Below are 24,929 nucleotides of genomic sequence, written 5' to 3'. Positions count from 1 at the left end.
TTTTACCCTTCTGGTTGCAAAGAATCTTCAAATCACAACCTGAATGAGTAAATTGACAATGTTTTCCAGTCTTTTGATACCCTGAAAAAACACCTATTGCTAGGAAGGGTTCCTTTAACAGCAAGGCATTTCAGGACTGACTAGACAGGTAACAAAAGAGAACAGAGAGGAGAAAGGCAAATCACAGCATTCAAGTCAGAACATTTCTAAAAGGCAGAACCGAAAATATGGCAGGAAAATACTCCGACTGTGCTGAAAATAATCTCTGCTAAACACATCCAGGGAGAATCAGTCTCAAATCCTGCACAGCAAACAGGCAATCTTTTTGTTTATGGAAACTGGAAAGATCAGTTACAGAAAAAACAGGGAGGGAAAAAATAGCTGAATGCAAATTTAAAAGCAGAAAATAAGATTCTCACCAAGCTTTATCACTGCTGACTTGCGGCCACGTTTAGCTGGGGATCTCTCATCTTCAGAAGCAATAAGTTTCCTTTTCCCAGACAGTGTGCCCGGTTGGATGCGTGGACTCTCCTGCACTTTACGAGTGGGAGTTGTGCTGCTGCTGGAAGTGCTGGGAGAACCAAGGTTACTACGTCGCTTCCGCTTCCCCTCCACGAGATTATCTGTGATACAGAACACAGAGATTGGTCACTGCCTGTCACGTAACTCCATGAGCTTTCACCTACCTATCTGTACAGAGAGGTGGCTAAACTCCACAGTACCTAGAAAGTACACACTACCACTCTCTGGCAGGGAAGAGCGAGACAAAAGGTACCTCACTTGCGTATCTCTCTTGTCAAGCCCAGTACCTTGCCTGTCTGTCTCTTTTCCTCTCAGTACTGCTGGAGAGTTTGTATTGTAGCAGCTATCCATCAAGTGTAAATGAGTACAGCATCACTGTCCTAGATGCAGGCCACTCTCCACAAGCCAGTTAATACCAGTAAGTCTCTCAGATAGATGCAAAACAATAAAAGTATCTCAGAGATGCCATTAAGAAGTACCCAGGGAGATTTAAACATTGGTAATTCAGGGTAGGAACTAGAAGCATCTCAAAGGCACAAGACGCAGAATAACAGCTCAGCCATCAGCTGAATAGCACCTCCCCTTACCGAGACTGATGTCAGCTGCTTTGTTCAGGGGGGTGACGGGTTCATAAGGTCCTAGTCCAAACTGCTCCCGTAGCTTATTTCCTTGTTCCAGAGACAGGATAACAGCCATTCGTTTGTACCACTTTCTCTGGCCTTCCTTTTCAATGCAATAGTATAGCTCTCCAGACTCCTTCCGATGTCCCTTTACCACACCTGGCAAGACAGCAAATAAGACCAGTTAACCAACTATCCCCAGGCTTTGCATCCTCCTGGACAAGCATCCGTTTCCCATTGCATCCAGCAACTCAGAAAAACCAAGGATGGAGGTCAAGCATTGCTCTTACCTGCACTAAAGTACTCATCCTCTGACAATGCAGTCACCTCAGTCTCCAGTGGGATAGGATCACAGAGTAAAATATCTTTTCCTAACACATCACATTCATATCCATCATCAAAGAGCAGCTTGTACTTTCCTGCCCCAACATCTTGGGTAATCATCCCGGAATAGAAGTACCCATTCGAGGACCACTTTGCTACCACCCTGAGTCCCACAAAGCTGCTCCCAGGAGATGAGTCTGTGCACTCCAAAGGACCAGTCACCACTTGTAACGGGATTTCTGGGGAATTACTTCGACGTAAGGCACAGAAGCCAGAAGTGTTGGGTTTCTCCCCTCCATCTGGCACGCGAACTGAACGAGTAAATGATTTGTCCTCAGGTGATGCTGTAGTTGAGAGATCCTCCATAGCTGGCAGTCCAGCTAAATCTCTGTAGAAAAGAGAAAAGCGGTCCCATAAGGAAAGAAGAGAATAGCACTCCCAGAAAGATCAGGAAAAACAGTTACTAAATAAAAAATACTTGGGCAAGATGCTTGCATCTGCTACATGCTGTCACAAAAACTAGCTCTTGAAACATTCAGCACTCCTTCTGTCACATTAAGTCACCCGCTCCGCATTCTCTTCCTTGGCAATAAATTAAAGTTGTTATGGCCTTTTTCCAGGGTACCTTGTTCCTGCTGTTCGAGATGGTGGGCGGCCTCTTCTTCCTCGCCCACGAGGTGTCACAGGTGCTTTGCCACCCTGACGAGTACCAGGCATAGATTCCTCCTCTTCCTCACAAGGTAGTGCTCCTGTCTGGCTAACTCTGAGTGAAGATGCTGGCTGACCAGCTCCTTTCCTAGGGCTAGAGAATTTATAAGTTAACTGATCTGCAGAAAGAAGCCAGCTCATTAGGATCCTCCCATTTTCTCTGATCTTACAACTGGTCAAGAAGCTTGCCTCATTATTGCTAAATTGACTAGAGTTTAGGCAAAGCTATGTTTCACAGGGAAACAAACTGCTCCTTCAGGAAGAACACATGTGAAAGTGAAGACTATTTCCTTGCTTCCATTCATCAAGGCAGATCCTCCCCAGAAAAGTCCTGGTTTAGGGTCTATCCTGTTTCACATTCCCCCCAAGCCAGCTGTTCACTTCTGTAAAATATCTGTTCTTCCTTCCCAAAGCTCTGCACATACCTTAATTTTCCTAAGACACCCCTGCCAACGGGTAAAGCAAACTCTCCAGTTCCTGTCCCACACGCTTTCCCTTTGGCAGCTCCAGTTCCTCGCCCTGAGCTGCTACTGCTGCTGTGTGTGGCAGAGTGACCACTGCTTGCTCCGCTGGATGTACGGTGGAGGCTTGAGGCCTTAGATGAGAAGGAGCTGACATCCCCAAGGTCTCCTGAGGTCAGTGATGAGCCCACTGCAGTTCTAGAGGAGGATGCATCAGTCTCACACTCCTGGCACTCCACTACAGGATCTTCAGTTTCCTTAAGAGAAAAAAACCCAAGGAGGTTCATCAGAAGTGACACACTTGCTATACAGAATCTCTACAATCACGAGGCAAAAGCAGACAAATGTAGACCATGTTCATGAAACTGAAGCTAGCCATGCACATTTGAGTCTGAACTGATCAATGGTAGACTGTGTGTCTCACTAAAGACCTGTAGCTGCTGTATGTAAAGAAGTAGGAAAACAGTCAACATGACAGAGCTTGGTTGATATCTAACTAGTCCAGCTTTGAATAATTCCCACCCTGCAAGAGTGTGAGAGTGCAATGTACATAAGACAGTAGCAGCCTTTCATAACTAATAATCAAAGATCAGTTTCAGACAGCTGGTCACTTGGAGCCTTTGAAGTTTTATGGAAATACAAACATGTATCTACAAAAGAGTGATACCAAATGTTGGCAGATAAGTTGGAAATGGTTACATGATTGTGATTACACAACCTATGTAAGCAAATTTCAGGAAACTTAATTCTCTATTTTAATGTTACAATAAGTAACTTAATGTGTAGTATCAGGTGTGAAAGTATAATCTTTTTACTAAACTGATTTACCCTCTTCTGTCATTACTTATTGTAACAACACAAGACTCATGTTATCCATCTTTATAGCAGCACAGCAGTAACATTTTCTTTTTAGCAGGCTAGTGTGATTACTGTGCACATCACATCAGCATTTGTCAGCTATCTTTAGAGATTCCATAAAGATTTGCCAGTTAATGAATGGACACACACCAACACCAGAAGTGCACTAACAAGAGGCTTGTGTATCTTTTGGATTTAAGTTGGTTTTTATAGACCTCTTACACAATCTAATCCACAGGACTTAAAAGTGCAGTTAGAAAGGACACTGAGCTGCAAAACAAGCTAAACTACCCTATGTAGTTCAATTTTACAGGCAGAAGTGATTTTGCTTACTAACAGAATTTCTGCTCATTCTGCTCTCTATCCTGACAAAACCCCAAGAATTTTAGAACAGCTGGATGCACATAGTAAAGTCTTCTGTTCAGTTCTTTGAGAAGAAAGAAAACTCAGTGTATCTTTAGAAAACAGTAATGGGCATGAAATACACGAGCAACAAACACGCAGCTTTGGCCATGCGCTAAATGTTCTTCATGAGCAAATGTGGACAAGTTTGTCATCACAGCGCTGACTTGTTCGCTCATTTTCTGCGGCCACAACACATTCTCATTTTAATTATTTTTTCAGTCAACAAAACATTACACTTAGCCCTGAAAACAGGAACTTACCTCAACTACCTTTCGTTCCACCTCTGCACCATTTATGTAGTAAACATCAGTTATAACCCGCGTTACGACAGTGCGTACTTCTCGAATAGTTCGCATGTGGCGATGCTGCACTCGGCCTTTGGGCGGATGAAGAAGATTAAACTCCTCCTCTCCCTGTAATAAACATAACAAATTAAAAAACAAACCAAAACCAGACCACAATGAAAAGCCCGTAATTTCTGGGTAGAACTATCTCTGCAGTATAGTTTCTTCATACCATATTCAAGTACCAAGATACAGAACCTTTCGGCATCTTGTTACAAATTAGATGCAATAACACAAGAAACCCCAAACAAGGGAGAACTGAGCACATTATCCTGACTTGCTGATGGACAGAGGAAGGGAATCAAAACAACCCAAGGAGGAAGCAGAAAACCTGCTTAGCATGGCTTCTGATACTCTTCCATTCAGTGGTCTCTCAGACATATCACATTGATGTTGCACTGTGTACTTACGGCCCTGTTGATCTCCTGTTTCCCAGAGGATGCACTATTCTTAACTCAAGTTTAGATATTTTTCTTTTATATAGTCTTTGTGTTCACAAGAAAATATACTCTGCAGTTCTAACTGCAAAGCAGGGTGCTTTTGGGAATGCAATACTTTCTGAAGTACTAATTCAAAGTTATTTATCTCGTTGGCACCTTTCTTTGGAGGAGCTCTCCCCTTGTGTATTTATCCACTGACACTGGATGGAGCGGGAGAGCAAGCTGTCCGAAGTTGGCTGGTGCAAAACAGAAAGCATCAAACCCTTCATTCAAAATTTCCTGCAACTCCCACCTCCATCCAACAAAAAGTGACCATTTTTTTTACAGTGTTAACTACATCTGGACACAACACCCATCTCCCCAAAAAAACAACCAACCAACCAAAACTTGTCATATTTTTCCAGAAAATAAATATGGAGGCATTTACTTCCCAAACTTCCGCTGCTCACTGAATATTGCCAGCTTAACAGTTGAGTACAGCTGATGCAAGACAGCCTGCAACATTAACATTTTAAAGTGGTCTTTTGGATTTTTTCAAGAGAACCTACTCTCAGTGAATTTACTGGCTGAAGGGATACTTAACTGTTCTAAGCAGTAAGTTTAAATACAGGCAGCCTTCATCCCACCTGACTGTGCAGAGAGTCTGTATCCTCTCCAGAGGCATTCAGAATCTTTTCCCCACTCTCCTCAGTTTGGACATTTGCATCTTGCTGTCCAGGTCTTTGCCCAGACATACTGGTTCCCACTTCCACCTGCCTATAGATTTCTTCTGATGTCTGGGTTGCTGCTGTAACAGTTGTTGGGGTAACAAGACAGTCCGCTGTAGTCTGAATCCCTTTATTCCTGGTATTTGCCCATCTCTCTTGGCTTTCATCAATTTTAACAGCTTTACTTGGTTTCTTCTGCATCCTCCTCTCTTCTTTTGTCTCAGTGCTTACAATACCAGTCTCCACAGATTCTCCACCCTCTGCATCAGAAGGGTGTTGATAGCAGTCCTGCTGCATCCTCTGAGAAATTTTTATCTGTCGAGCACTATCACCTCCTTTGTTTTGCTGGTACGGCCAACCACTTGAATTGTTTTGTAATTCAGCATCTTCTTGAGTGCCAGGAAAACTGAACAGATTCCCCCTGCAAACCATTCACACACAGACCAAAATTATGATTAAGAAAAGACAACCAATATGATGTCACTCTAAAAACATTAAAAAATACTCCAAACACCACCAAAGCCCGCAGTGCCCTGGCAGTCACTCAACTGCTTCTTAAGGTTGCACAGAACTCAGGGAGTCTCAAATTATAAAATAACCTTTCAGTACCTCTCAAGTGATTCGCATAGCAGCAAAAAGAATGGCTGACACCTGTAGAGAATTAGGTGCTTTCCCAAACACTAATAAAGCAATCTACACTCCACACTTCAGGCACCAACTATACAGCATGCTTCTGGGAGTCATGCCATCTTGAAGTTGCTACAGTCTGCTTCAGCACATCATTGGCTTGAAACTGGTAATTACACCTAGCAGGAAGAGGCAGGAGCATAAACAAAAATGCCATCTAATGTTTTCATTAGAATTTGTGTGCCCTATGTAGTGTTCTCAAGTACTATATGGAATGGTCTTCAGTATAACTGTTCAATGCTCTAGAAATAAAGGTTACTCCTTCCCTGTTGACCAAGATCTTAAAACAAAAAAAAAAAAAAAAAGGAATAGCTGGAATGGAAAAAAAAGATAGAATTCTATCAAAAGATAGAATGGAAAACACTGAAGAAGCAGATTTCTACACCTGGTCCTCCAGCCAGCACCCTTATCACTGTAAGATATGCAGCAATAAAGTGCTTTTCAAAGCAACTGGAAACAGCAAAACTTGGTGGACTTTTAAGTGAGACAATAGCAGGAACAGTAACAAACACCACAGGTCAGGATATCTTGGAACAAGAGAAAGAAAAGGCTTTTAGACAGCTCTAAATACGATTTCAGTTCTCTCAAGCCCCTGACTTTCCTGAAGCATATTAGCCAGCTGTAATCACAACACTGCTGAGTCAAAAGGGCCTGACTGCTATTTGAGATACAAACACAGTACTTATTATACTCACCCTGGTGTTCCCAACTTTCTAAATCACCCAAAGACAATGACTTAGTGCAATTTCTTTAATGTAGAAAATGCACTTGTGCATACAAATCCAGCCAGGACTGGCAGGCAAAGACTCTGAAGAGTTACCTAAATGGAGAAGTGGAAAAACCATGACTTCTGGCCTCATCCTCTCGACGAACTTCACAGACACGACTAAACACAGATGATGTTTTCTGGGAGCTAGCAGTGCAGATTTAAAACAGACAGAAAAAAACAAACAAAAAAAAAAAAATCAGGGAGTGAGAAAATCCCTTATGCAGCAAAATGAGAGTTCTCTAACCCCTAGGGAAAACAACCACTGGTAGCGAGCTTGTTGCCTTATAGAACCACAGAATGCACAAGATGGTAAGTCTCAAAAGGTCAAGTATAAGCACTTCTGTCACTTCTGCAGACACCTTAACAGCCAAGACCACTGTTACCAATTCCAGAAAATGCAGTGTGTAAAACTGCAACGCCATCAGGAGTTTCACCATCTACTATCTTTGGTACCCACCAGGGGACATAGACCATTTATGACTTACTCTCAGGATTTTCACAACACTGCAGAAATATTGAGAATGACAGTCATAAAGCAGATGGAGAGATCAAGTTCAACCTATACCTAATAAAGACAACCCATCCACAAACAGCAAGGAATGACAGCCACATCCTCAGCACTGAGGCATGACCAACGTCCAGCATGCAACCTTGTGAGAAGAGATACTGAGTTTATTTCAAAGTTTTCTCACTGCTTCAAACCAATGTACAGGTCACTGTCTTCTGACTCAGATTCTAATTAGCACTTACACCCCAAAAGCTAAAATCAAGCAATGCTAGGCATTAAATGTGAGATAAGATAGATATGTACAAATCAAAAGACCAAGGGAGTAACTTCTGTTTTGGGCAACATGTTAAACTGTGATTTTAGTTTATCAGTTATGTTTCTATCAGCTTCATAGCAAAGAGAATTCTTTTTCAGAACTCTTCAGAGATCCTTTGCAGAAAATTGCAGGAAATAAAGCAGAAAACCACATATTTGAAATTTAAGAGGTGCATAGGGCACACTTGCATTCCAGACTGCCCAAGACCTGAATTTCTGCTTTACCTACAATCAGGAGGCAAAATGCTGACATTAGTAGGAAGCACAAAGACTGTAGCGAAAGAGCAGGTGAAGCACTCACTTTGCCTATGTACTTCAAACCTACTGCAAGAGCTGAAGGGTTAACGGCACAGCTACTGCTCAAAGTATCCCTGCTTCTGTGCCTCTTGTTAATTTTTTTTCTCCCTGCTGCTGGCCACGAGTGGAAAAAAGGACCTACCCAGACCTTCGTATTAACTCTGCACAGCAACAAGCACAGTTACCTGGTAGCAGCCCCAGCAGCAGCAGAGGCTCCATTTTTCCCGTCACTGACTGCAGGCTCTGAAACAAGAAGGAAGGGAACGATGATTTTGGTGTCAGCTGAACAGACTCTCCTGCCCCTTTTCAGCCCTTCACACTCAGGCAAAGAGAGAGGTTGAGTAACACTGGACAAAGAGTGCCCAGGCCTCCCTGCCCAACTTCTCATCACCCGAGTTTCTACAAGTTTTAGACTATTAGACTGAATGTCACTGGCCTGATCAAAATGCTAACTTTGTTTGTCCAGATTGTACTTTTAGAATTTACTCCCTCCCAATATAATTGAACTCCAGTTCCTGTCCTGTGACATTGCCACTATACAATTTTTAGTCTGCTGAAAATACCTTTCCTCACAACAGAGGCCTCTCCTCTCACTCCATCCTTGCTTAGAGCATTGCAGAAACAGAGAAACAAATTTAAGTGACACTGCCCAAAAAGAAAAATGAAAAAAATTATAGACACTCAGACTGTTTGGGGGAATACCAAAAAGCAGTTTTGTGTTAAGGCTGAGATTAGTAGGACAGTATGTTTCAAGGTGTCATCATCTTACTTTCCAAGCTGAATGGCAGGGACTCCTCACTCCCATCATTCACAGGCGTAACAAGGTTCATTCGCAGTGAGAGTTTTGCATCAGCCTCAGGAACCACACAAGAATCTCCTTTGTCGCACATTTCTGACACATCTGTTGATACCACTGCACTTTCCACAGTGACATTGTTGGTCACCTCTGCTGTAACATCACTAGTTGCCATAGTGCTGTCTGGGCAACTATCATCCACTGCAAACAGGAAAACCAAAAAAAAGTAAACCAAAAAGCAGCTACTGTCATTTACATTGATGCTATTCAGTTCCCAGTTCTATTCTGAAGATACTTCATTGCATGTATCAGCAGTGGTGCAGTAGTGGGAATTTCCACCTAGAGTTCATAAGCGTGAAAGTTCTATAACACAGGTGTCATCCTTAGCATCCTTACCCAAGCATAAATACACATTTCCTTTCATCCAGCAAATGCAGTGTGTTGTTTCATGCAGGGTGTTGTTTCATGAACCTAGCAGAGAAAGTCCTGCTGAAAGATGATGAATACTAGGAACAATACTTCAGCCTAAGCTTCCTCACTATTTAGAGGGGTCTTCTGCATTCTTTATTGGAGCTGTATGCGAACATGAAATGAGTGCAAGAAATACATGTCCTATACCACCCCATACTCAGGGAGCAAACACCTTTGCTAGAGGCCAAGAATATAACAAGGAAAGTGTGAAGAAGGGATGAGCCCTCCCCAGAAAAAGTATGTTTTTTGCCAAGATAGGTTTGAGTTATCCCATCAGATCCTGCATCAAGAATTAAAAGCTTCCAAACAGGCTTTGCCTGGAGAACAGAGCAGGACAGGTCAAACTCACCAATTGGTGTGCTATGTCTTCTGGGTCCCATTTTAAGCTGGCCAATAAGCGGTGGCGTTATGCTGGTCAAGGGCTGAATGACATCACCCTCCTTTGGCAAAGTAAAATGAAACGGACTTCCTAAAAGACAGGGCATGCCAGGATTAGTAATTGCAGGGGCCTATTTTGGTTCAAATACCAAAAGCACAGGTTCGCCGTGCTGTGGAAATGGGGAAAAGCATAAGCTGGTGCTGCCCTGTACAAAGCTGCCCTCAACAGTTACTGGTTTTAGGACAGCTGCTCTAACTGATCTTCATGTTTTGTGTGGAAAATATCTCTCGGTGAAAACGTGGGCTGTAGTCAAGTTGGTGCAACTGTCCCCAGGTGCTAGATGAACATGCTCATGTATATCCTGACATAAACAGACTTTTGCAGAATGCAGCTTTGCTTCAAAAACGTTCAGGATGTTCCACAGAAAAGGGAGGTGAGGCCAGAAACGGAAATTATGGTTAGGACAGGACTGTATTGGCAGAGCTATGTATTGCCTGAATTAGTAATCTGAAACTTATAAAGAATGATGCTTTATTATCAAAAAGCCTTGGATAAAAAGTCAGCTTGCCACCTATGGGCCTAAATGTAGCAGTCAATAAAGGGTTAGAGGATGACAGCAGCAACTTGCCTAGAAAGTAACCTTTAAGAGAAGTAACAGATACTGCAGCTCCATAACGAGCTGCCAGCTGCCACCAGAAGCGCTGGCCCCATCCTCCTGTCCTCTCCAGTACTTCTGCTCTTGTGCAGTCTCCAACATAAAGGGTCTGCAGAGTCTATTGGGTGAAGTAGCCTATCCCATCAAGGAAACTATGCCTTTCCATCAAGGAAAAATGCTCCCTCCTTCTGCTCACCATATGCCACTTATTTGCAAACCTTCAACATCATATATTGGTAATTTGCATGCTGCATTCCTTTCAAATTGCACGTAAGTACTTAACAAAACTAACAGAATAACCCTTCCCTCCCACACTGAGGTCAAAACAGGTCTTCATCAGCTTTCTCACTATCCTTCCTTTTCCCTAAAACTGTGCTTGTTCTTTGAATTTCATTCAAGATATTTTTCAAATAATTCAAGTCACAATCTGCAGAACTCCTGAATTTTAAGAAGTGTGTATTAAAAACAAACAAAAAACACCCCCCCTCAAAAAAAAAAAAAAAAAACTACCCACAAAAAAAAAAAAAACAAAGCCACAAAGCAAACCCCAAACTAAACAGTATTGGAAAATTGTTACTTAAGGACATGAGAACACAAATTCAAGTCCTTAAATTTAAGAGCTAACACTAGACATTCAGATAACAACTTTCAGTTATAGCCAGATGCAGTGCAACATTCTTCAGTTACACAAGACACTGACGTGATTTACACAACTACCTTGTGGCACATGAAGCCAGAAATACATGACAAAGACATATTCCCCTCACAAGAATAAAACAAACCACTGAAAAGCTCTCTATTGTCCATCTGAAAACTTTGAAAGCCATCAGCTGCCACAGGTTTTAAAAATGCGATTCAGCAATTGCAACATCCTTGAGATTGACCTAAGGACTTCAGTGTACTTTTGCAGTGGGCGAGTATTTCATAGTGTAATGGTACTCACGCTCTGTGGGTACACCACATACCTAAAGGCCGACTACCATTCTCACAAACATCTTATGAATGCCTATCACATCATGACCTACAGCAGATCTCTACTTACCTTAAAAGTGCTTTATTTTAAAACTGCAGCCTTCAGAAACTCCACTAAATTTGGCTGATTCAGCTACCACAATCCCTTCTAGCCTACACATCCCATTTGGCAGGCTAATAACAAATGATCAAAAGAATTTATTAAATGATCAGCCTGCATTTTAAGAAGAGATAATCTAGTTGGGAAACCAACAGCTACTACTGGAGAAAGCAAACAAGCTTCACACTCAAAGAACCTGAAAAAATGTGTATGCCTTAAAGTTTAACTGCTTTCACATAGCTGCATCAACTGTTTTAACAATGAAAAAAGTGGATTCTCTCTACAAACTTATGTCCTTAAGACCATCATCCCTTGTGATGATGTCTTTTATCTTCCAGCGTCAAAAGACGCTGTCTTTTCAGCCCACTTTGTTTTCCTCAAGTTTGCTAATTCTAAGATATAAAAGATTTAATTTGCTTGGGCAAAAATTTCACAGGGAGAGTTGGAATTTTCTAGTACAGTGCAGATGGCAACTATAAAAATATTAAAACTTTTTATTTAACCTTGTATGCTTAAACTCTATCAGAACTATGTTAACAGAACTGCTTATCTGTTTCTTCTTTACTTTATATTACCAGTAAAGTTAACTTTTTGAATAAGGTTTTATACATACAAAATTGTACACTCTACAAGAAAGATTTCACAGACAACCACAACTTCTATATGCTCCCGAGTCCTAGAAAAAGACTTCAGTAAGTTTGTTTTCCATATCCCCATGTTCTATCATGTTCTAGCCTTTTAGCATTTTTAATAGAGTAACTAAACAGTTAACCTCTTATTCAAGGTAACTTTAAAAACAAAAAGAACCTCTCCAGCCTGTGCAGGTCCCTCTGGATCCCATCCCTTCCCTCCAGCGTGTCACTGCACCACACAGCTTGGTGTCATCAGCAAACTTGCTGAGTGTGCTCGATCCCACCATCCATGTTGCTGACAAAGACGTTAAAAGTGTGCAGTCCCCATGCCAACCCCTGAAGACCACTTGTCACTGCCCTCTGCTCAGACGTTGAGCAGTTGATCCCTACTCTGACTATAACCATTCAGCCAATTCCTTATCCACTGAATGGTCAATTTATCAAATTCATGCCTCTCCAGTTTAGAGACAGGGATGCCATGCAGGGAGGTGTTAAACGCTTTGCACAAGTCCAGGTAGATGACGCAGTCACTATTCCCCTATCCACCCATGCTGTGACTCCACTATAGAAGGCCACCAAATTTGCCAGGCACTATTTGCCCTTCATGAAGCCATGCTGGCTGTTCCCAATCACCCCCATATTGTCCATGTGCCTTAGCAAACAAAAACAACAACAAACCAGTGACATCACTTCAGCATGTTCGGAAACCGTAATTTTCTTGATGATGAAAGACAGACTTCTTCAGAAGTATCTGAACACTGCATTTTTGCCCTTATATCTCATCCATTTGCCATTGGGGGAACTTGAATACCAAGCTAGACTGATGCAGTATAACTGTTCTTCTGCCTGTTGTATTATCTCAGTTCAGAGAGACCGTGATTTTCAGTTATCATGAAGACACAATGACCTATTGCAAACCACTGAACAGGGAAGACTGAAGAAAACCCATCCTGACAACAAAAAAAAACCCCATGGAAAATGGCAACAGACTAATCTAACATTAATAAAGAAGCTCGTCTTCTTGGTCCACAGAGTACATCAAAGCCTGGTGATTCAGATTTTGTGTACCATCTCCAAAATCTGTCACTGAATCTTCCCTACTCCCCCCAGTTTGAAAAATATAGCATGATTCGATTGTACAACTTACAAACAGTATTCAAGGCTTTCCCCAAGTATCGTTATTTCCCTAATGATCAGACACATCTAAATACCACAAGAACTTAAATCTGAAATTGATGATGCAACTGTCTTGATTTACAAAACAAACTACCAAATTGCCTCCAGCGTGTTACTTGCTTAGCACAGACTACTGTTAGAGAACGCACTAAATTTAAATCATTGCATTTCTGGCCAGCTGAAACATTCTGCTTTCACACTCAACAACAAAGCAGTTTGTTATAACATTCTGAAAGAGATGGTCACTAGTTACGGTATGTCAAAGAACGCAAAACTAAAACAGCTCCCAAACATCTGACTGGTCCTATCACATTCCAAAGAATGGGTGCAAAAGTTACACCAATTAAATTGCTGTGATAGCTGGTATTAATATACTCAACAATACTGACTAATTCACATGACTACTATTGAGAAAATGGAGATTTTAAATCTAAACAAAGTATCAAAACTTTTACATGAATAACCATATACTTGACTCAAAATAAAGGAACTACAGCAGAAGTTGTTCTCAGATGTTAATGATATTAAATAGCTCTGGCCACAAGGATCCATACTCCATGTAAATAATCTGAGCTTTATTTTGTTTTGAAGTATGTCAACAGATACTTATAGCAAAATCTGCCTTGAAATCTGCTTTTGCTGGAAGCTCTCCAAAACCGATGACCTGCATAAGCATTCAAATCTCTTTTCCACATTTTGCTGTAATCTAACTCTTATAGCTATCAATATTTACCTGTCATTGTTATCTTACAATGTAATACCTCCATCCTATTTTTAGTGTCTAGACTTTCTTCAAAGCAGCCAGTTCCATGCTATTAAATGGCTATCTTTCTCAAAGAAAGATTTGTCTCCAAATTTGGTATTAGAAACACATTTAAGTATTACACTCAATCCCTTTTCATCCAAGTCTCCATCTAGCACTTCAAAGACATCTCACCTACTGCTGTTCAGACATAAAGAAGAAAGCTCTTCATCTTGCTCCTTTTTGAAATCTGCCATTCTGACCTTTCCAAACAGGATCACATGTTCCAGAAGTCAGCACGGTTCAAGGTCACAAGAACTGAAGAAAAGGGGAGGGAACCATATAAGAATGAGCTCAAAAGGTTTTCAGGAAGAAACAGCCAAAGCTGCTGTGAGTGGCAGAAAGGATCAGTTCATAACTGGAAAAATTAAACACGTAGTTCAGAAAACTGTAATAAAAAATACTGGACTCATGAGACTGATGAGAGAAGTTTTGAAGAAGTTTTGAAGACATGTACAGCTCTCAAAAAAACTCCAAACATAAATTGGCAGAGAAAATAAGAGAGGTGTCCCTCACTGATAAAGAACAGAAAATTATTCAGACCAATTATCAGCTGAGTACATAAAGAGAAAAAGACGACTATTAGGAAGTGTTTTTTTAAGCAGTACACCTTACACTGAAGTCTCAAAAGGAAAAAATAGAAAACATTACCATTTGAACAAAGCTCTGCAGAACACGCTATAGAGCTATGAACAATACCATGACCTTTGAGTGGTAAGAGAAATTCTATTTAGCCCACAGCTTTACCAGTCCCACAAATTAGAATCACAAAGTGGTCAATCTGAATCTATCAGATGGTTCACAAACATATTCCCTGCTAGATGTCTCATTTCACTCAAATATCACTATGCAATTCTACTGATCTTCCACTATGCTCTAACTGAAGGACTCAGATAATTCACAGAGCATAAACTACCTAGCGAATCAGTGGAAAGAGTTAAATAAACCTCTAATAACATACCAGTCTGTTCAGAGATGTAAAGACAACCATCACCTATTGATAACTAATGTTTTCAGACCCTTGACATTCATAATCACCGTCATCGTAAGAGGGGAAAAAACGCTTTCACTCTCTGAATCCTGCCATTTAACAAAAGATTACTTGCATATCAAAAGTGCATACAACTCAAGACAAAGCTCTAGTAAAACTCTGTTTTCTATTACTTTCTCATTTGAGCAGTACAGAACACTATGTTTTAAAATAAAGCCAACTAAGAGGTAAAAGCTCCAGAAAACTCAGATACAGCATCCCTTGTTTCTTGTAAAACGACACAACAGCATGTTAAAGGGATTTCAACACACCATGACAATACCTGCTGAGCCACAGGTATTTCACTCACAGCTTACGTGTGAGTGAAAGCCATTCTATTTTAGAGTAATATCAAGATAAGTATTAGTTTCTGGCTTGAAGCTGCTCTATACACCCCAAAAAAGAAAATTCACCTCTGAGGAAAAAAAAAAAACCCAACAAAACTAAGGACACCTACAAGAGGGCAAGAACAAAGGACCACATGGCCCTTCCCCTCCAAGGGCTGGAGGACGCTGCTGCTGCTGCTGGGGGGAGGCAATAAAAGTTAGAAAAATCTCAGAGCATTATCAAGGTCACAACATTGTGAGTTTTCAAAGTTGCTCTGCATTTCTCCCACAAACCAGTGAGGCATTGTTAGAACAAGAATTACTGTCCAATTCCTGCCTTCAGGAGTGTGAAAGAGGTGAAAAAGGTAAAGGCATGTAATGCATGTAACACAGTAACTTACAGTGCTGATCTTAAGAGAGGCTGTTGAACATGCATCCAAGATCAGTGCTCCCTGAAAACATGAGGACTGTACACAGCTGTCCTTGATGTTATTCAAAATATAAACCTGTGAACTACTAACCTAAATTCACTTACCACTGGAAGGACTGTGGGATTTAGCAGCTGCCTTCTCTTGTGGCTGCACCTGCTCTTCTTGCTCCAGATTCCTTCTCGTAAGTGTGTCCTCTGCATTCTCTGGCACCTGATTCTCCTGCTGAGTCACTAGCAGGTCATCCCCTCTCTCCTGAAGTAGTGGCTGACTCCCCGTCATTTGTCCTGATTCTGAACCACCTGGATGTTTCTTGGCACACACCACCATTTCTGATGGAACATCGTGCTTTAACTTAGGAAACAAATTGTTGTGCTGTTCCAGTAACTCCCCTACAGAAGGCTTAGATAAAACTTTATTGAACTTTGGCATGTTTTCTGAAGCAGTCTTGAAGGACAATTTATCCATGCTCTTTGCCTCTCCAGTGCCGAAAGTACAACCTTTTGAAGTTTCTTTTTCCCAGCTTTTTGGTCCAATCTTTTCTAATTCTTGGGCCTCAGCAGGCAAATTTTTGTTATTTTTACAGGAACTATCAGCAAATTCCACTTTCATATCTTCATGACACTGTACTTCCCTGTCAAGTATACACCTCTGAGAAAGCAGTATATTAACAAAGGACCCATCTTCATTTATTTGCTTCTCTTTTTCCTGCAGTTCTTCTTCTTGTTCTTCACACTGAGTCTCAGGAACTGCCTCATGTTCAGAAGTCTCCTGCAGTGGATAATCCTCAGACTGGGCTTCTCTACCCTGACTGTATGACAAAATCTTAGGCAGACCAGCCTGATCTGCAGCAGCCTGACTTCCAGAAACACACTCACTCTTCTGATGAGCTGTAGGGGCTAATGACCCATATCCTGCTACATCTGCACTAGCTAACTGCATTACAGGCTTTCTCGAGGTCTGTAAATCCTCCTCTTTCGCCTTTTCACAATTTTCAGAGAGGACTTGATCACCTGCATCCAGCCTCAGTTTTGTATCATCATTCTCCAAAGAAGAGAGTCTCAAGTCTGAGGCCCTGCATTCAGGAATCATCTCTACCTGTGTGGTTTTGCTGTCTTGGCTGGTGTTCAGAGAACCTGAACTGACATCTGTATCTGTGGGCTGGCTACATTCACTTGCAGAAAGCATCAGCTTACAGGACTCAGAAGGCTGAGATGCAGTGCCACTTGCAGACATCTTTGACAAAGCATCTGTGGGTCGAGAGAGATCTTCTGGTAAGCATAAAAGGGTTAAAGCAGCAGCTTTTTCTTCATGCTTCTTCTCTGGGCTCTGAGTTGGAACAAAGATATCCTAAAATGAAAAATGTGGGACATGGAGCACCAGGGCATCCCAAGTAGGAGTGTCTGTTATTCCTAGAACATTATACTGGATTATGGAGCAAAGCAAGCTCAGCACAAAATGACAGCTTCAAACAAACCAACCAACCCCACAACAATAACAACAAAAAACACCACAAAACTCCTCTCTCTCTCTCTCCCCCCCTCTTTATAGGAGACATAATTGCCCCATTCTTACTGAGAAAAATTATCACCACCCATTACTTTTTAGTACCTCTGTAGCAAAGTCAGACACAATCCTTGGTACACCTCTCACTACCAAATCACAAAGTACAGGTTAGGTATGGCAAATTAGTAGCTATATTTAGTCAACCAACCAACCAAGGGCTCTGGAAAGATTTTCTGGACGAATACTAGCAGGAAAGCCACTTTCAACCAAGAAGTCCTGCTTCAACTACAGAGGTCTCTAGTACAACCTTTTTTTTTCTGCCTTAAGTTGATCAAATTTGTAGTATGAAGCTATAAAGCCACCATCTGTTAAATCCATTTGAACACTAATAACTTCCAGAATTAAAAAAACAACACAAAAACCCACAAAGGAAAAAACAGATAATAAGAATAAGCAACTTGAACAACGCAGTACATGAATTATAGCCTTGTAAGAGAATACAAATGCTTTATTACAAAGCTGCTTCACTTTCTCCATGACAAATGATGCTAAGGCCTATCCTAGCAAAAGTCTAATTTAAGATGCAGTTTCAGATGAAGGATGCCCAGTTCAGCATCAGAAAGCTGCAGCCTTTTCAAAGAGAGGAGAAACAAAAAAAAAAAAAAAGCACAGAAAAGGTTTCTAGCATAGACTGAAAGACAATAAATTCTACATTCAGTAACTCATTGTGCCCTCTTAACCTCTTGCCCATTTTCTCTGCAGGATAAACTGACACACATTATGTGATTAACACATAACTGTGACTGGTGAGAACAGGGAAGGTCCTGAGAATCAGCTTAGTAGGGAAGCTCAACACAGAAGCACAGAGGCCAACCCAAACACACATCTGCAACAGCCACATAATAACCTCAGAAAAGATATCTACATGAACCCTTACATGAGAGAACTGTGGTTGCGATGGTATGGGTAAAGATCCTGGAAAAAAGGCTGGGGCACTCTGGGACACTGGAGTTGAAGCCTGTGGCAAGACAGGAGGTCCTGGTGGTATATATGGAATGGCCATCTCCGTTAGATTATCTCCTCTCTTCTTCTGCGTCACCTCCCTTCCTTCTGCAGGGCTAGATATATCCATCTGTTCATCTGATTTGAAAGAGCAGAAAGTACATTACTAACAAATTCCTGCATTATACCTAAAGTTTCTAGCATTCTATTAACAGATTTGTCTTCAGTGGCATATGCCACTTTCTCATATTTTAATGAGTGAATTTAAAATCTTCTCTCCGGGTGAATTCTTTGGGAGTGAGGGGACTTAAAAAAAAATAAAATAAAATAAAAGACAAACAAAACAAAATCAAAAAACACATCCATGTCCTTAAACCTAATGTGGGGAGAAAGTGTTTTCTTAAGAATTCATGTAACTATTTTGCTACTTGTCTAAAACTTCTATGATTAGAAAAAGGTATCTGAATTTTATAAGAAGCATTTCTCTGAGGTTTAGGACTCCCCCCCCACACATCTTTTGCTATTTTAATAAAAACGGTACCAAATTCAGAGCCTGGCTAACAAAACATCTATTCTAAAGGCATTTGACATTCTGTGACAGGAATCTCACAGAAAGGAATGGTGATTTTGTATCATACTAAAAGTCTGTGTTGATGGGTACCTTGTCCCTGATGGCAACCAGGTACTAGAGAAAATGTTTAAGAACCAAGGTATCCTATAGAACACCCCCTCTTCCGGCATGGCATTCTAGAATGCATACATATAACATATGAAAATTTTCAAAAATATTGTGCAGGTCATCCAAGTTAAGGTAAAATAACTTATGATGCAGTCCTCCTCTATCTTCTCTATTGCCCTAACAGTATATACTTAATACAGATATCTGCCTATAGCAAGAATGGCTTGTCCCTAAGAAAGGACAATTGCAAGCAGCAATATGCATCCCATACAAAGTATTTCCCATCTTTCAAGTGAAGGGGAGCTGGCCAACAGTACTAACTTTATTACAATTGCTCTGGAATAAATAGCAACAGCATGTTAGCATCTGAGTCACAAATACAGATCTCCATCACCTCTTTCAGTTTTCTCAAGCCTGCTTTACTCCTTAAACACAATTCTAGCAGGTTTTGAAAAGGCTGCATGTTCAAACTAAACCACAGAGCACAAAACACAGCCACAGACTAGTATGCAGAAAATTTTACCTTTTGTTTGCTCCTCTTCAGTAGGACTGCTGGGGACAAGAGCACTGGATCCAAAGGCAACAGGAGGAGGAATAACTAGACCTGAAAAGCCACTGCAGACCAAGAAAAGGGAACATGGAAGAGACCAGCATACATCACTAGAAAATGCATTAACTTTCCCCCAAATGTAGCTCCAGCTTGCCACAATAGCAGGTCAAAGGAGGTGATCCTGCCCCTCTACTCTGCTCTCGTGACACCTCACTTGCAGTACTGTGTACAGCTCTGGTGTCCTCAACATAAAAAGGACATGCAACTGTTGGAACAAGTCCAGAGGAGGGCCATGAGGATTATCAGGGGACTGGAGCACCTCCCGTATGAAGACAGGCTGAGGAAGTTGGGGCTGTTCAGCCTGGAGAAGACAAGGCTGCGTGGAGACCTCATAGCAGCTTTCCAGTATCTGAAGGGGGTCTATAAAGATGCTGGGGATGGACTGTTCATTAGGGACTGTAGTGACAGGACAAGGGGTAACGGGTGAAACAGGAGAAGTTTAGACTGGATATAAGGAGGAAATTCTTTCCTGTTAGGGTGCTGAGGCACTGGAATGGGTTGCCCAACGACGCTGTAAATGCTCCAACCCTGGCGGTGTTCAAGGTCAGGTTGGACAGAGCCTTGGGTGACATGGTTTAGTGTGAGGTGTCCCTGCCCACGGCAGGGGGGTTGGAACTAGATGATCTTAAGGTCCTTTCCAACCGTAACTGTTCTATGATTCTAAGAATAGCAGTCTTCTCATAAAAGGATGTGTTTACTAGCAGGGGATTTAAGAAATGGCATTGACCACATCATTATTTCATTTCATCACAAAATAAAGCAGACTTCTCTCATTAGTGCAAAATTAAAGCACTAATTGCTTAAAATCAAGAAGAAGTCCTTAAATGGTGGAAATGTACTACTAAAATTAAGCTATTGCAGTAGCTTAGGGATATTCTGCTTACGTGAAATGACCTTCCTGTACAAGGGAACCCTGTCCAGACAGCTGCAGAAGTTGCAGACTGTGGGCAGGAGTGCATGCCAGGGAACTTCCTTCTTCCACCCTGGTTATCGGGCAGCCACTCCCTACAGCAGTTGTGAACAAAAGGAATCAAGGTTAGAAATCTGGTCAATAACCAAGTCGATCAGAAAACTCTCGAGAACGATATTCACACTACTGCAAGGTTACTTCTCAGGTGGGCAAGGACAAGCTGATTTTCACACAGAGCTGGAGAAAGACTGCACATGATAGCTCAGTATGTGAAATGTGAACATAGTACAGTTAAGATGAAAAAGTTTGTACTCATAGAATAGATTTTTATCAGATGGGACAGTACAAGTCTTCCTACTTGAGAATTTTAAAATAAAACTCCCCAGTGGTTCCAATATCAGCACATTTGATCCAGCAGTAGAATACAAATACAGGCAAGGTTCCTACAAGAAAAGACACCTTGCACTGACCACTGACTCAGTGTGAGCAGGAGGTTACTGGGCCTTCTGGACACAGGTTTCATGCACAAGATCATACTGGTAGACACAGTTGGGACAAATTAAAAGCAAACAAAAAGCATGAAGTGAGACTTCATTTAGCTCATGCTTTATAAACTGTGACAAAGCTGCCCTTCAAAACTTCATTTTCTAGGCCTTTCACTATTGTTAAGAACCTTCATTAACTTTCAGATACTGAGACACAGACATTCTCCTAGCAAGACACAGAGTGACGACAGATCCTCTTACGCTATTCCATGTAATCTTTTCTCTTACAGGAACATTAAGAGAAGGAACAGTAACCTAGATGACAAATAAGGCTGACTAAAATTACAGTACAAAGATTCTGATTGCAGGATCCTGTCCTGTCCCAAAGAGGAAAGCCAGTTCAGGGAAGTACAGTGGAATGCTTTGCCAAAGTTATCCAGCATAAGAAAGTCTACAGCTTTTTCCTGAACTACTTACTACACTTAACATGGTGTCACTACAAAGGGCGAGCATTATTATTGCCAGTTTCAGAATAGGGTAAAATGGGTATTTTTTTTTTTTTGTTCTTCAGGGGGCACAGAAAGAAAGAAAATTAATGTATTAAACAAGCCAGTGTAACTGTTCTAACAAAAAATGACATTTAGACATTGCCCCATAGCACAGTGAAAGAGACTGTGGCATTTCATTTCCAAAGCAGTCTCAATTTTAGCAGAAATTATGTGAAAAATACTCACAGCACTCTGCACCCTAAAACATTGCATGCCTAAAAAGATCAAGTAGGGATGACGATTATAATGATCTCTGGGATGGACGTTTTGGCTCTGCTTGTCTATTGTTACCTGTTGCATTATTCTCAGGAAACATCTCTTCCTGACTTGACAAGATATTCAACTCCTGGTGACCAGAATCGAGGGATTTCTCAGTTTTAGTGGGGTCACAGACAGGCAGTTGTTTCCTGGTACGTTGTTCTGCTTCCTGCAGAGCTCTGGAAATGCAAGACACAGTCACTGACCTGAGAAATTCAACGTATGAATTAATACTGCAACACTGTAAGGAACATCTATCTGCACAGATAAAAGGTATTCACTCGTGTATGCTACAGAATCAAAAAACCAAACCCAAAAAAGATAAACAGGAAAACCGATCTCTTTCTCCTGACAAAATAACGTTAGATTTTCAGAATTGTTGTTTTTTGTTTTCTACCAACCTAAGTGATACTTAAATGGAACACAAGATTGTTCTGCTGACTTGCATTCAGTGTGCATTCTAGGAATTTTGTTTCACCTCCTTTTTAATATTTTGTGATGGAATATGATAATACAAGATGAGCTAAATACTACTCTATCTAGCATAAAAGATCTATAGAGAGTATTCAACAAACTAAAATGTCACATTTAAAAATAATTAAAACTATAAAGCTTACAATAGTAAATACTCAAAAGCATACAGGTATAGCCACCACTTAGCTTCTAAATTTCCCCTGTGAGGCCAAAGCCCATGCTGCAGTGATTAAGTTACCACTTAATGGCCCGGAAGAAATAACTTCTGTGACTTAAACTGAATTTTTATTTTTTATATAGTCCACTCATTTAACTTTAAGAAAATTATTAGTATATTTTATTATCCACTGCACTCTCCCTTAAAAATAAACCTATTGGTATCTTTGTGTGTCTCATCAGTACTTCATCTTTCCCTTCACTTTTCTCTTTTGCCTTGGAGCCTGAACCCTCTATATCTACAAACCTAGAGAGGAAAAGGAAAAAAAAAAGAACACAAATCAATTTCCAGAATGTCAGCAAGAGACCTACAAAGAACATGTACTGTTCTACCTTTCAGACTTCTCTGGCTGGCCTTCCAAAGCAGTACATACTTCTGTGCTGGAGAGAATTTCCGTGCTGTCCCTAGGCAGTTCTAGCAACAGCAATTAAAAACAAATTGTTACTTGGGTCACCTGGTTAATATACAAAGGGAAGTAAGTGCAGTTCTGTAAATTATACAAATATCAAGTCAAGCTTTACCGGGAAAAAAAAAATAATCTTTGAACTATCAATGACAGCAACAAAAACGACAGGATGAGGTTTTTAGCAGGGAGGGAATTCAGTATCAGATTATTTGAACATTCTGGAAACAAATTAGGAAAGAAAAGTGCAAAAATCAATGACAACACCTGGACAGCTAAATGAAAACAAATTAACTACTCCAAAGGTAAGAGAAGGCAAAATTCTTTTCTACTGTCAATGAAAACTACCAATACTGTTTTTCCTGTCAAAGAAACATAACATCTATAATGTACAGAAATAAGAAAGAATGGACAGAGCAACAAAAAGACATCTAAGATCATCTTCACATACCATCCGTAGCATCATTCTTTGCAAGTCCATCAGCTCCAAGGTGAAACTGATGCCTAGCATCTCCTTCACTGGGCATGAAGTCACTCTCAAAGTCCTGGCTCTGCGAGAGCTCTAAAGCTCCAAACTGCAGCTGTGAGATGCCTGTGTCTAACACCAAACATTCATAACTAACATATACACAAAACCAAAAAATAGAGCCATCTATCACTTTAAAAAGGCAAAAGATACTTTTCTTGTTAGAAAGTGTATTTAGGCTATTGCTGAAACTATGAATAAAGACTGATCTCAGCTGTACTAATTAAAAATACAGTAACAGAACAGGGACAGTGACCATTAACACAGAAACCACAGTTACTCAGCACAGTCTTACATAATGCTGCGAGGTACTGCAGCACATTTGGATTTCCTGATGGGAAAACAATCCTGGTAATACACAGCCTGTGCCTCAAAGCCCTTTGATGACAGCAACCATTATGCCGGTTCTTTAGTCTGCCATGAAAAAGACCGCATCTCCTAACAGCCACAATGCACCCATGCCTCTTCTAAGCCATTCCCAGTACCCAAGATCCTTCTTAAGAATGATATGAAATCACTGGGTTTGGTTGTTCGGTTTTTTTTTAAACATCAGCTTCCAGAAAACACGCCAATTTTCTGACCTATTGTTACAAGTGTAACTGTCCCCAGTCAGACTGGTGAAGCAGCTGAACTTAAAAACACAGGCGGCTGATGAGATTCACAGCCCCAAGAAGTTACCTTCTATACACGACGAAGTAGTACAATCCTCACCATCACCTCCACCGCCTCCAGCCTTTCCATCGGCACTGCAACAGACACACTCATTCGCATCGCTCCGGTGGGGGCCGCAGGCCGCCTTCCTACAGCCGCCCTCTGTCCCGCGGGGTCACTCCGCAGCTCCGCACCGGGCGCTCCCCAGCGCAGCCGTAGCCAGCGCCTAGCCCATGTTTAAGTCCGCCCACGGCGACCGGCAGCAGTTTTACAGGGAGAGAGACCCCGGAGGCGGCGGCCTCGCCCCGGGATGGCGGCCCCCGAACTCGCGCCCCCCACACCTGCGCTCCCCGCCGGGCGGCGGCACCTCCTCAGCGACGCGGCCTCGCGGTCCGGCGGCGCTCGGGCGCGCAGCGCTCTCCATGGGCTCTGCAAGCAGAGCGCCGTTAGCACGACTGCAGCCCCGAGGCGAGCCGCAGCCCCGAGCACAGCTCTTACCTGTGGGCCGCTCCCGGTCCGCCCCTCCAGCCGCAGGTGCCCGGCTGCCGGCACGACTGCGGACGATCTCCTGCAAAGCAGGCGCACGGATCACGTCTGAGCCACGCCAGGCCGGGCCGGGCCAGGCCGCGCCGCCCCGTCCCCCATCAAAACGCTCACCAGCACGGGGCTCGGGCTCCGCCGGGCCGGCAGCCGCCGAGCAAGCACACCGAGACAGGCCTGCTCCGCGTCCTTGGCGCCCTCAGGCTGCGAATCCTCCACGATCAGGCGGGGCGTGTCCTGCTGCGAGAAGCCGGGGTCCAGCTGGCTGCCGCCACCCTCCATACAAAGCGCCGCGAAATGCGGAACGCCCGCCAGAGCCCAGCCGCTGCCCTACGCCGCCCGCCCGCCTCCCTGCCCGGCCGTGCCGCCACACCGCGCCACGCTTCCC

General features: G+C 42.1%; 1 protein-coding gene across 10 annotated transcripts in view; it reads right to left on the bottom strand.

The window, feature by feature from the left end:
* TP53BP1 (tumor protein p53 binding protein 1) overlaps positions 1 to 24,929 on the bottom strand; it is a 29,188-nt gene extending 4,259 nt beyond the window's left edge. The window contains exons 1-22 of one of the 10 annotated variants that reach the window (XM_062642642.1): positions 24,659 to 24,924; positions 24,500 to 24,569; positions 24,343 to 24,430; positions 24,029 to 24,096; positions 23,276 to 23,422; positions 22,754 to 22,835; positions 21,764 to 21,936; positions 20,414 to 20,534; positions 19,443 to 19,534; positions 18,176 to 18,378; positions 15,840 to 17,082; positions 9,582 to 9,701; positions 8,735 to 8,962; positions 8,151 to 8,208; positions 6,897 to 6,989; positions 5,309 to 5,810; positions 4,159 to 4,311; positions 2,600 to 2,892; positions 2,092 to 2,268; positions 1,433 to 1,854; positions 1,110 to 1,301; positions 420 to 623 (exon numbers count right to left, since the gene is read on the bottom strand). In XM_062642642.1, the coding sequence (XP_062498626.1) occupies positions 420 to 623; positions 1,110 to 1,301; positions 1,433 to 1,854; positions 2,092 to 2,268; positions 2,600 to 2,892; positions 4,159 to 4,311; positions 5,309 to 5,810; positions 6,897 to 6,989; positions 8,151 to 8,208; positions 8,735 to 8,962; positions 9,582 to 9,701; positions 15,840 to 17,082; positions 18,176 to 18,378; positions 19,443 to 19,534; positions 20,414 to 20,534; positions 21,764 to 21,936; positions 22,754 to 22,835; positions 23,276 to 23,422; positions 24,029 to 24,096; positions 24,343 to 24,430; positions 24,500 to 24,569; positions 24,659 to 24,823 (4,894 nt within the window). In that variant the 5' untranslated portion in view covers positions 24,824 to 24,924. Of the gene's footprint in view, positions 1 to 419; positions 624 to 775; positions 949 to 1,109; positions 1,302 to 1,432; positions 1,855 to 2,091; positions 2,269 to 2,599; positions 2,893 to 4,158; positions 4,312 to 5,308; positions 5,811 to 6,896; positions 6,990 to 8,150; positions 8,209 to 8,734; positions 8,963 to 9,581; positions 9,702 to 15,839; positions 17,083 to 18,175; positions 18,379 to 19,442; positions 19,535 to 20,413; positions 20,535 to 21,763; positions 21,937 to 22,753; positions 22,836 to 23,275; positions 23,423 to 24,028; positions 24,097 to 24,342; positions 24,570 to 24,658 lie in introns of those variants that run through there. The other 9 variants (XM_062642643.1, XM_062642645.1, XR_009969234.1 and 6 more) reach the window with 9 other exon arrangements.

The sequence above is a fragment of the Pezoporus occidentalis genome, unplaced genomic scaffold, assembly GCF_034315485.1.
Source record: "Pezoporus occidentalis ecotype Australia unplaced genomic scaffold, CSIRO_AGI_Poc_V1 ctg72, whole genome shotgun sequence".
In the NCBI taxonomy this organism is placed as follows: domain Eukaryota; kingdom Metazoa; phylum Chordata; class Aves; order Psittaciformes; family Psittacidae; genus Pezoporus; species Pezoporus occidentalis.
The sequence above is the reverse complement of the archived record's forward strand: the minus strand, read 5'-3'. Positions and strand labels throughout refer to the sequence as shown.